This window comes from Palaemon carinicauda, chromosome 14 (assembly GCF_036898095.1).
Source record: "Palaemon carinicauda isolate YSFRI2023 chromosome 14, ASM3689809v2, whole genome shotgun sequence".
NCBI lineage: Eukaryota > Metazoa > Arthropoda > Malacostraca > Decapoda > Palaemonidae > Palaemon > Palaemon carinicauda.
In genome coordinates this window covers 35,848,821-35,860,860 of record NC_090738.1, presented here as the reverse complement: position 1 = coordinate 35,860,860, position 12,040 = coordinate 35,848,821, and the positions used below count along the sequence as shown (strand labels likewise).

General features: G+C 38.7%; 1 protein-coding gene across 3 annotated transcripts in view; it reads left to right on the top strand.

The window, feature by feature from the left end:
• LOC137653517 (ATP-sensitive inward rectifier potassium channel 12-like) overlaps window positions 1-7,354 on the top strand; it is a 153,281-nt gene extending 145,927 nt beyond the window's left edge. For all 3 annotated transcript variants that reach the window (XM_068386974.1, XM_068386975.1, XM_068386976.1), the window contains exons 5-7: window positions 2,774-2,955; window positions 5,908-6,088; window positions 7,087-7,354. In XM_068386974.1, coding sequence (XP_068243075.1) covers window positions 2,774-2,955; window positions 5,908-6,088; window positions 7,087-7,239 — 516 coding nt within the window. In that variant the 3' untranslated portion in view covers window positions 7,240-7,354. The remainder of the gene's footprint in view (window positions 1-2,773; window positions 2,956-5,907; window positions 6,089-7,086) is intronic.
• Window positions 7,355-12,040: the final 4,686 nt, after the last annotated feature.

Below are 12,040 nucleotides of genomic sequence, written 5' to 3'. Positions count from 1 at the left end.
TTCCAGCTATCATTCCCCTGTGGCTCTTCTCCTCCATTCTTCCAGCTATCATTCCCCTGTGGTTCTTCTCCTCCATTCTTCCAGCTATCATTCCCCTGTGGTTCTTCTCCTCCATTCTTCCAGCTATCATTCCCCTGTGGTTCTTCTCCTCCATTCTTCCAGCTATCATTCCCCTGTGGTTGTTCTCCTCCATTCTTCCAGCTATCATTCCCCTGTGGCTCTTCTCCTCCATTCTTCCAGCTATCATTCCCCTGTGGCTCTTCTCCTCCATTCTTCCAGCTGTCATTCCCCTGTGGTTCTTCTCCTCCATTCTTCCAGCTATCATTCCCCTGTGGCTCTTCTCCTCCATTCTTCCAGCTGTCATTCCCCTGTGGTTCTTCTCCTCCATTCTTCCAGCTATCATTCCCCTGTGGTTCTTCTCCTCCATTCTTCCAGCTGTCATTCCCCTGTGGTTCTTCTCCACCATTCTTCCAGCTGTCATTCCCCTGTGGTTCTTCTCCTCCATTCTTCCAGCTATCATTCCCCTGTGGTTCTTCTCCTCCATTCTTCCAGCTGTCATTCCCCTGTGGTTCTTCTCCTCCATTCTTCCAGCTGTCATTCCCCTGTGGTTCTTCTCCTCCATTCTTCCAGCTGTCATTCCCCTGTGGTTCTTCTCCTCCATTCTTCCAGCTGTCATTCCCCTGTGGTTCTTCTCCACCATTCTTCCAGCTGTCATTCCCCTGTGGTTCTTCTCCTCCATTCTTCCAGCTATCATTCCCCTGTGGCTCTTCTCCTCCATTCTTCCAGCTGTCATTCCCCTGTGGCTCTTCTCCTCCATTCTTCCAGCTATCATTCCCCTGTGGTTCTTCTCCTCCATTCTTCCAGCTGTCATTCCCCGGTGGTTCTTCTCCACCATTCTTCCAGCTATCATTCCCCTGTGGTTCTTCTCCACCTTTCTTCCAGCTGTCATTCCCCTGTGGTTCTTCTCCTCCATTCTTCCAGCTATCATTCCCCTGTGGTTCTTCTCCTCCATTCTTCCAGCTGTCATTCCCCTGTGGTTCTTCTCCTCCATTCATCCAGCTATCATTCCCCTGTGGTTCTTCTCCACCATTCTTCCAGCTGTCATTCCCCTGTGGTTCTTCTCCACCATTCTTCCAGCTGTCATTCCCCTGTGGTTTTTCTCCTCCATTCTTCCAGCTATCATTCCCCTGTGGTTCTTCTCCTCCATTCTTCCAGCTGTCATTCCCCTGTGGTTCTTCTCCACCATTCTTCCAGCTATCATTCCCCTGTGGTTCTTCTCCGCCTTTCTTCCAGCTGTCATTCCCCTGTGGTTCTTCTCCTCCATTCTTCCAGCTATCATTCCCCTGTGGTTCTTCTCCTCCATTCTTCCAGCTATCATTCCCCTGTGGTTCTTCTCCTCCATTCTTCCAGCTATCATTCCCCTGTGGTTCTTCTCCTCCATTCTTCCAGCTATCATTCCCCTGTGGTTCTTCTCCACCATTCTTCCAGCTGTCATTCCCCTGTGGTTCTTCTCCTCCATTCTTCCAGCTGTCATTCCCCTGTGGTTCTTCTCCTCCATTCTTCCAGCTGTCATTCCCCTATGGTTCTTCTCCTCCATTCTTCCAGCTATCATTCCCCTGTGGTTCTTCTCCTCCATTCTTCCAGCTGTCATTCCCCTGTGGTTCTTCTCCTCCATTCTTCCAGCTATCATTCCCCTGTGGTTCTTCTCCTCCATTCTTCCAGCTGTCAATCCCCTGTGGTTCTTCTCCTCCATTCTTCCAGCTATCATTCCCCTGTGGTTCTTCTCCTCCATTCTTCCAGCTATCATTCCCCTGTGGTTCTTCTCCTCAATTCTTCCAGCTATCATTCCCTTGTGGTTCTTCTCAATTCTTCCAGCCATAATTCCCCTGTGGTTCCTGTCCTCAATTCTTCATGTAGATTCAAAGCTTGCCAGTTTCGAAAAGTTCTTCTTTTCCCTTATTTCTCATGTGATCGTTTTCTCTGGCTAGTTTCCTCCTCCCCACGTGATCTTTCTGCTACTCATCCTCTTCTCACTAGTTGTCTATTATGATACATTCAATCCATCTTCTCTACTTCTTTCTTACTCCTTCCTGTTATTAATCTGAATTCTTTGCTTGTTTATATATTTTTGTGGACATATTTTTGCTAAAGCAAATCTGTCGTGCAAGACTATTGTATACAATTTATATATTAAATTATGTATCTTTACATTTGTAAGTTTTTGTAATATTAAGTCAGTAAAGTAATGATATGGTTCTCCTGCCTCATCTCTTCTGATATAATTTGACTACAGCTCATGATATATTTTCCTTTTCCATTATTTTATTGCATTATGAAAATTTGGGTCTCATTTGATTGGTCATGCCTAAAATATTACTAGTGAACCAGTGGAGGTATAGTTAAATTTATTAGATATATTAAATTTATTAGATTTATTAAATTTATTAAATTTATTAGGTCTTATCAATAAGGAAACTAAATTGAAAATAACACTTTTTTTATCTTCTAAGAAATTGTTTCTGTAATTTCATTTATTTACTGTTGTATTTTTCGTCAGAGTTTACCCCTAAATCCAGTGGAGTCATAGTTACATTTATTAGATTTATTAAATATATTAGGTATAAGTAAAGAAATAAATTGAAAATAATTATTTTTTTATTTCACTTTAAGAGATTACTTCTGTACCTTTACTTACGGTTATATTTTTTCGCTTCGTTTACACTTAAATTATTATTATATCCTTAACTTACGGTAACCATCGTTATCTTTCCAGGTGATTAGAAAGCGAACCACACAAGAGGGAGAGCTCATTCCATACCATCAGTATGACGTCAAGGTTGGCAGTGACGATGGGTCGGATAACCTGTTCTTCATCTGGCCAATGACCATCGTTCATGTCATAGACGAAAATTCTCCCTTTTACAAAATGTCTGCAGTAGATCTCATGAATGAAAAGTAGGTGCATCGCTTTAAGAAATTCTCTTCTATGCACACACATGTATATATGTATATATATTTGTGTATGTATATATATATATATATATATATATATATATATATATATATATATATATATATATATATATATATATATATAGTATTTAAACAACCCTTGCAACCCTTTGGAGCTTATACCAGACTCTCAAAATAAACGACATCAGGTTCCTAGTCATAGGACCATGTATAAGTCACACCGTAACCCGTTGGAGCTTATACCAGAGTCCTAAAATAAATTGCATCAGGTTCCTAGTCATAGGTCCATGTATCTGTCACGCTGTAACCTGTTGGAGCTTATACCAAACTCCTAAGATAAATTGCACCGGGCTCCTAGTTATAGGTCGATGTATCAGTCACACTGTAACCTGTTGGGGCTTATGCCAGACTCCTAAAATAAATTGCATCAGGTTCCTAGTCATAAGTCCATGCATCAGTCACACTGTAACCCGTTGGAGCTTATACCAGACTCCTAAGATAAATTGCATCAGGTTCCTAGTCATAGGTCCATGTATCAGTCACACTGTAACCCGTTGGAGCTTATACCAGACTCCTAAAATAAATTGCATCAGGTTCCTTGTCATAGGTCCAGGTATCAGTCACACTGTAACCCGTTGGAGCTTATACCAGACTCTCAAGATAAATTGCATCAGGTTCCTAGTCATAGGTCCAGGTATCAGTCACACTGTAACCCGTTGGAGGTTATACCAGACTCCTAAGATAAATTGCATCAGGTTGCTAGTCATAGGTCCATGTATCAGTCACACTATAACCCGTTGGAGCTTATACCAGACTCCTAAGATAAATTGCATCAGGTTGCTAGTCATAGGTCCATGTATCAGTCACACTGTAACCCGTTGGAGCTTATACCAGACTCCTAAGATAAATTGCATCAGGTTCCTAGTCATTGGTCCATGTATCAGTCACACTGTAACCCATTAGAGCTTATACCAGACTATCAAGATAAATTGCATCAGGTTCATGGTTATAGGTCCATGTATCAGTCACACTGTAACCCATTAGAGCTTATACCAGACTATCAAGATAAATTGCATCAGGTTCATGGTTATAGGTCCATGTATCAGTCACACTGTAACCCGTTGAAGCTTATACCAGACTCCTAAAATAAATTACATCAGGTTCCTAGTCATAGGTCCATGTATCAGTCACACTGTAACCCGTTGGGGCTTATACCAGACTCTTAAAATAAATTGCATCAGGTTGCTAGTCATAGGTCCATGTATCAGTCACACTGTAACCCGTTGGAGCTTATACCAGACTCCTAAGATAAATTGCATCAGGTTCCTAGTCATAGGTCCATGTATCAGTCACTCTGTGACCCGTTGGAGCTTATACTAGACTCCTAAGATAAACTGCATCAGGTTCCTAGTCATAGGTCCATGTATCTGTCACACTGTAACCTGTTGGGGCTTATACCAGACTCCTAAGATAAATTGCATCAGGTTCCTAGTCATAGGTCCATGTATCAGTCACACTGTAACCCATTAGAGCTTATACCAGACTCTCAAGATAAATTGCATCAGGTTGCTAGTCATAGGTCCATGTATCAGTCACACTGTAACCCATTAGAGCTTATACCAGACTCTCAAGATAAATTGCATCAGGTTCATGTTCATAGGTCCATGTATCAGTCACACTGTAACCCGTTGGAGGTTATACCAGACTCCTAAGATATATTGCATCAGGTTGCTAGTCATAGGTCCATGTATCAGTCACACTGTAACCCATTAGAGCTTATACCAGACTCTCAAGATAAATTGCATCAGGTTCATGTTCATAGGTCCATGTATCAGTCACACTGTAACCCGTTGGAGCTTATACCAGACTCCTAAAATAAATTGCATCAGGTTCCTAGTCATAGGTCCATGTATCAGTCACACTGTAACCCGTTGGGGCTTATACCAGACTCTCAAGATAAATTGCATCAGGTTCCTAGTCATAGGTCCATGTATCAGTCACACTGTAACCCGTTGGAGCTTATACCAGACTCCTAAGATAAATTGCATCAGGTTGCTAGTCATAGGTCCATGTATCAGTCACACTGTAACCCATTAGAGCTTATACCAGACTCCTAAGATAAATTGCATCAGGTTGCTAGTCATAGGTCCATGTATCATTCACACTGTAACCCGTTGGAGGTTATACCAGACTCCTAAAATAAATTGCATCAGGTTCCTAGTCATAGGTTCATGTATCAGTCACTCTGTAACCCGTTGGAGCTTATACCAGACTCCTAAGATAAATTGCATCAGGTTGCTAGTCATAGGTCCAGGTATCAGTCACACTGTAACCCGTTGGAGCTTATACCAGACTCCTAAGATAAATTGCATCAGGTTGCTAGTCATAGGTCCATGTATCAGTCACACTGTAACCCGTTGGAGCTTATACCAGACTCCTAAGATAAATTGCATCAGGTTCCTTGTCATAGGTCCAGGTATCAGTCACACTGTAACCCGTTGGAGCTTATACCAGACTCCTAAGATAAATTGCATCAGGTTCCTAGTCATAGGTCCATGTATCAGTTACACTGTAACCCATTAGAGCTTATACCAGACTCTCAAGATAAATTGCATCAGGTTCATGTTCATAGGTCCATGTATCATTCACACTGTAACCCGTTGGAGGTTATACCAGACTCCTAAAATAAATTGCATCAGGTTCCTAGTCATAGGTCCAGGTATCAGTCACACTGTAACCCGTTGGAGCTTATACCAGACTCCTAAGATAAATTGCATCGGGTTCCTAGTCATAGGTCCATGTATCAGTCACACTGTAACCCGTTGGATCTTATACCAGACTCAAAGATAAATGGCAATTTGTTATGCATCCAATGAAGTTGGTAGTTGCGTGTTCATGCACCAGTCAGACTTATTCTATTTTTTCCCATTTCAGGTTTGAGTTGGTTGTCTATCTGGAAGGGACGACAGAGTCCACTGGTACGACAATGCAGGCCAGATGCTCTTATCAGCCCACAGATTTTCTATGGGGACACCGGTTCGAGAATCTCATATTTTTCGATAAGGCTTCTGACAATTACGTTGTGGATTTCCGAGAGTTCAATAAGACGAGAGAGGTAATTACCAGTTGTACTTCTAGTTCAGTTAGAAAATATCTCATGATATCACAAACTAATGCAGTTCCCAGTTTCATACAAGTCAGTTTTCAAATTGGAATTTTTAGAGGATATTTTAACATTGTTCACTTGTCCACATTCCTGTAGCATGATATTTAGTCAAAAATGGACTAAAATGTGTTCTTATCACATAAACTTTCATCAGTATCATTTAATGGTATGACTCTTAAACATTTCCTACCTAAAAGTAAAAAGTTAAGTTCAAGAACTGTCCTCAGTCTGTGGCAGCTTTACGTCAATGTATTGGGGGTTGTATGTGTGCTTCCAACTTTCTCACCTACTTACCTGAGAGATTTGAATCGTGATTAATTGGATGCAGAGTACTTTGATAAAACGTTCCAACACAATGGTAAAATGTAAGATCAAACTCCCTGACTAGCTGTCCTAGGATAGTCTCTTGGCTTTTCAAAAACCTGGTGTTATGAATTACAGTTAGACCGCTGATTTCAAATTAAAAAATCGATAACTCGTAGAAAGTAATACCATATCTCTGTAGTATTTCTTATTTCTGAAAGAAATGAGACACTGCTGATCACGTGGCAGCTTAGACGGAAGTTTGACATATCAAATTAGTCAATCAATTATTGTTGAGATATTAAGAGCTAGTTAGTTTATGCAATTTTTATTCACATTGCTATGTCTCAAAATTCCTGTTGGTCTGCCATCAAATGATTTTCCCATAGAGAAATTGAAGGTAATTACGTGATGGACACAGTATCCTTTGATGTGTAAAACCTATAGCAAATCTGAAAGGTGATGTACTACATAGATCAAATACTGTAAAAACCTTTCTTGGAACGGTTAATTTTGATTCTTCTTTACCTGACGTGAAGCCTGAATTACTGCACAGTCTACCATATAATCATCGAGTCTTAATATACTTGTGTGCCATCTTTTCCAGACAAGTTTCAGGCTTTTAGATCTTTTTCCATCAACAGGTATCAACTCCACTCTGCAGTGCCAGGGACCTGGAGGATTTCAAAAGTCAAAACAGTGATGCCCTCATGTGCTACACGCCAAACTCTGATCAGGTGGTGTGCATCGAGCCAGATATTTTCACAGCGGACGAAAAAGTACCTGCTGAGGATTAGCGTGTTTACCAATGGCAACACTGTGCAGTCAAAAAACACTCGCATCTGTAGCTTCTAAAGTTAATGGATAGAATGAGGAGGTTTTACTTAATGATTTTAATGACTGTACGTTAGATTTTTAATAGCATTGCATGTGATATATTTTGTAATGTAAATAAACCTTTTATAACTTATTAGGGCCCAAAAGATATTCATAGGGACATGAAGTAGACTATATATCAAATACCTGTACAGAAACCAACTCGTGCACTGAATTGAAAGTTGAATCTGGTAATAGAATGGAGAATTGTGCTATAAGAAGCACACGCTGTAGACTTGCAGTTAAATGCTTAACTGTATTCTAATGTTTTAAACTCGCTTTAAATTTGCTCATACTACTGATAAACGTGTTATTTAATTCTAGTGCTTAACAATTGCTTTAAGACATTCTCTTAAGATTTATTAAATTAATCTAATTAATATCCAACTTTATCATGGAGCGTTGGAATTCTCTTATGTTGACATGAGCTGATAATTGTTAATTGTGTTAATAGGAGGCTTTTAATTTAAGATGTACATGTAAAGCAGATTAATTTAGAATATACATGTAAAGATTTAAAAGATTCACGTAAAACAAATCAATTTAAAATATACATGTGATGCAGATTGATTTAAAATATACATGTAAAGCAAATTAATTTAAAATATGCTTGTAAAGCAGATTGATTTGAAATAAACGCGTATAGCAAATTAATTTAAAATATACACTTAAAGCAGATTAATTTAAAATATACACGTAAAGCAGATTAATTTGAAATATACGCGTAAAGCAGATTAACTTGAAATATGCACGGAAAGCAGATTAATCTAAAATATACACGTAAAGCAGATTGATTTAAAATATACGCGCACAGAAGATTGATTTTAAATATATGCGTACAGCAGATTGATTTAAAATATACGTGTAAAGCAGATTGATTTAAAATATACACATAAAGCAGGTAGATTATGCTGGAGAATTAAAAAATTTTCATATGTCCGCCATTGTTTGTTAAAGGTACACTTACTCTACACCTGCATTGGATCTTTGTAGCTGTCATTGCAATCACGAACCTTTCGAGCATAATTTACTTGCTTCTTGTATTTTTAGTTGCTCTAGTTTTATGATCGGCACTTACTGAAGCTGTTCTTCTGAGACCTCATTTTAGCAAAACTTGACCCACCGGATGAGGTTTTGCTATGGAAATCTTCTACACAACCTGACCACTTTGCAGTTCTTAAATACTGAAGCGTACTGTTGAAGTGTAGGCTTGTTTTGTTGAAGCATTTTATCACCACAGATGATCTCATTCTTATTTCGAATAATTTACTTCATTCAAGTCATACTTGTTGAAGCATTTTCTTCCACAATATTTAAATCATATCATAATGAACAGTGTGGTAATCACAAAGTGTGATGTACTGTAGTTATGTCACTCTTTATCTCTGAGATGAACGCTCCGAGATATGAACTCTGAAATAATTACACGAGATCCATTCACTGAACTACAGAAGAGCATGGTATTGACATAACTGTAAATTGATTGTAGTCAGAGTTGTTTTAACAATTATATCTGAATAGAATGTCATAAATCCTTATCAAAAGAGACTGAATAACCAGATCAGTTGTTGCATAATTTGAATTGATTTCTGTACAGTGTATTCAACTGAATAAAGTTTTGGGTTAATGTTGTATCAATTTCGTATATAAGAAAATATTTTACTAATATTGTGTATGTTGACATACATAGCCATGATATTGTAGCTTCTGCAGTGATACTATATGTATTATGGCAATAAGCCACAGTCAAACTCATATTAAAGTAATTTTTATATACAAAATTTGAATATCTTTTCCATGATTAAAGAGTATGGCTGTAACAGAAAACCTCAAATTTCGTGATGGAACACATGAAGAGTTCTTTTTGACTTTTGGAGATTTGCCGGAGCCAAGGATTTCGGGTACGGAGTACAATGTTAAATGGGACGTACAGAAAAAATAATAGCATAGAGTACAAGAGTTTGGACATCTAACGAGAAGAAAGACAGATATCAAAGGATGGAAAGTGTTACGGCAAACAATGCATGGCTAACAATGCATAAAGCTGTTCATGGAGTTGATTGTGAGGGGCAGAAAGATCAAAAGGTAGACAAAGTTATGCTACAGTCACACCGACCTCCCGAATTGTCCAGGACATTCCTGGACCTGATCTAGGGAAAAATCCGTAGTAGCACCTTGACAGTCCTTGGCATTCTGGGAAGGTCCCTGATGCTCTTGGATGTACATATGGGGCGAACCAGGATGGTTCGAGGTAGAAACCTAGTCCTGGACGATCCTGGTGGGTCCTTGATAATCCTGGATAATCCGTAGTATTCCGCTTCGATGTGATTGTAGCATGAGAGATTTGATACGTGGAGACTGGCAACCAATGAAATCGGAAAAAAGGATCACATAATTAAGGATATTCCAAAGCAATTGGAACCCATGCTATAATACGATCTGGTATTAAGAGCAGAAGTCTTGCAAGTGTTTGAAGGATGGCAAAGTACACAAGGGAAGAGAGAATATGAGAATCATTGCAAGCAAAATCAAGAATTTAGTTACATGGTTTCACAGATGTTCAGTATTTCAGTGAACCTTCTTGTTTCAACCTTCAATTGGAAAAAAAAAAAAGGTTTATTGAATCCCATTAGAATTTCAAGTGGAAATTTTGCTGGATTACTAGTTATGATTTATTTTAAGACCTTTGGTTATCAATTCAGCCGAGATATGGCCATTATGAAGGAATGTTTTTGCATTACTCAAGGAAATGTAAGTACAAAATACTAAGGTTCGTGGCAAGGATATGTTTGGAAAATCATGACGGCAAGTGAGTAGGTATCCAAAGGGTATCGAGCCTTGGTGTTCAGACGCTGGAAAATGGATCAAGATCACAAAGATGGAGATGTAATTTGGTTCAGAGAAGAGAAAGGAAATTGAGATATAAGTTAATGGAAGTAGAAAATTTGAAAGTGCCAGAATGCAAACGATGGGAAATAGACGTCTAATCCTTATTTGGGTAAAGACAAACTTAAGAATTTATGATAATGGTGAAGGGGACAAGAAGAATATTTTGCCTTTAATCAGATTATTGTTGCATTGTCATGGTCTACTATATCTTCATTGTAACTTTATTCCTTTCATCTTGGTGTCAAACTTCTTGACTATAATTTCCTATTGGAACTGCAGAGTTTTTTGCTAGTTACACATGGGCGCTGAATGACCTCAAAGGGCCCATCGCATGGGATTATTGCTAAAATTCGTGAATCTAATCAAATCATGGCTCAATTTCAGTAGATGGTTGGCTTGAGGTGAACAAGAATGTTTCACTGAGAACAAAATTATATTTATTGTAAACTCTAAAAGGAATGTGAAAGTTTAAAACTTTATTATGATCCCCGTAGGTGGGTATTTCCATCTGTGCATCTCACATAGTACACTTAAGGGTTTTTGCAGAGTTCCTTCATGCATTACCTGCAGTCACATTTTAAACATCTAGTAGACCTCCGTTCTAACTTCCTGTCGTCCTTCTTGCTGTCCAACCTCTGCAACAGCAATATTTTTCTAGGTGCACATTGGTGCTGAATGGCCTCCAAGCCCCAATTTTGGGTCTTATGGCCCATATTCATAAATCCATTCTAGAAGTGGTAAATGTTTCTTTTAATATTCTTGTTAACAGTCTATAATATGCTATGTTTAGAATAGATTTTGCTAGATGTTAGATGCAAAATATCTCAAGTATCGCCCTGAGTTTGTAATACATATTCACATCCTCCACATGTCAGAAATCAATTTCTTGTCTTACCTAGTTATATACTGTGCAGCTGCCTACGAAAGTCATCCTTGATGTAATGAAATTTAGATAACCTTGAAACCAGAAGACGAGAGTGGTTCCAAATTTTTGGTGAGACCTACTTCAGTGTGACTGATGAAGAAGCCAGCCTTAGTGAAGATCATTAGGAGAGATGTGTTATGAACACTAGAAGGCCCATGCACTACTGTTGATATGACCTTTGAACTTTGGTGTATGAAAAGGGGTGCCCTTTGTCTGCAACATAAGAGAAGCTTGATAATCAGTGCCTCCAGTTTACTCAATGATAAGTAATCTTCCAGACTGCCTTGTAGCAGTCTGGAATGTAGTAGTAGCAATCATTGCATGAGAAACTTCTTGTTCGCAAATGTGGCGAAGAAATCTGCATGGCGAACTCCATTCACTTTGCATAGTTTTTTTTTTGTATATTGAGAGGAGAATCATTCCAAAATAGTAGTTGGTGTTTTTTAACATAGGAGATGGGCTACAATTTTCCATCAACCCAGGACCAACTAGTGAATTGTAGATTATTTCTTCATCACATCAGAACTTACTTTACTTAAGGGCTGTTTTCCTGGTCCTATCACACAGAGGAGTCATGTGCCCTGCGGGTTTTACAAGATCTGTTTGTCCTATTCATTCTTAGGTAGTTAGAGTATCATACACTGTATTTCGTGTTAATTGTCAAATCCACATTATCAAAGCACTTAGAAAACAAGAAAGTCTCCAGTTTCTTCTTGAAAGTCTTAATATCTTCAGTCTTTTGGTTGTCTAGTGGGAGTTTGCTACATGTTTGAAAGCCCTATAATCTATAGTAGCCATACATCTTGGCTCCAATAACTTGAAACCATCTGTAAGAATTCTCGTGTCTATATGATTCGTTGGCTGCATGGTGTAATGCAAAATCTCTTAGATATTTTGGACGTGCAGTT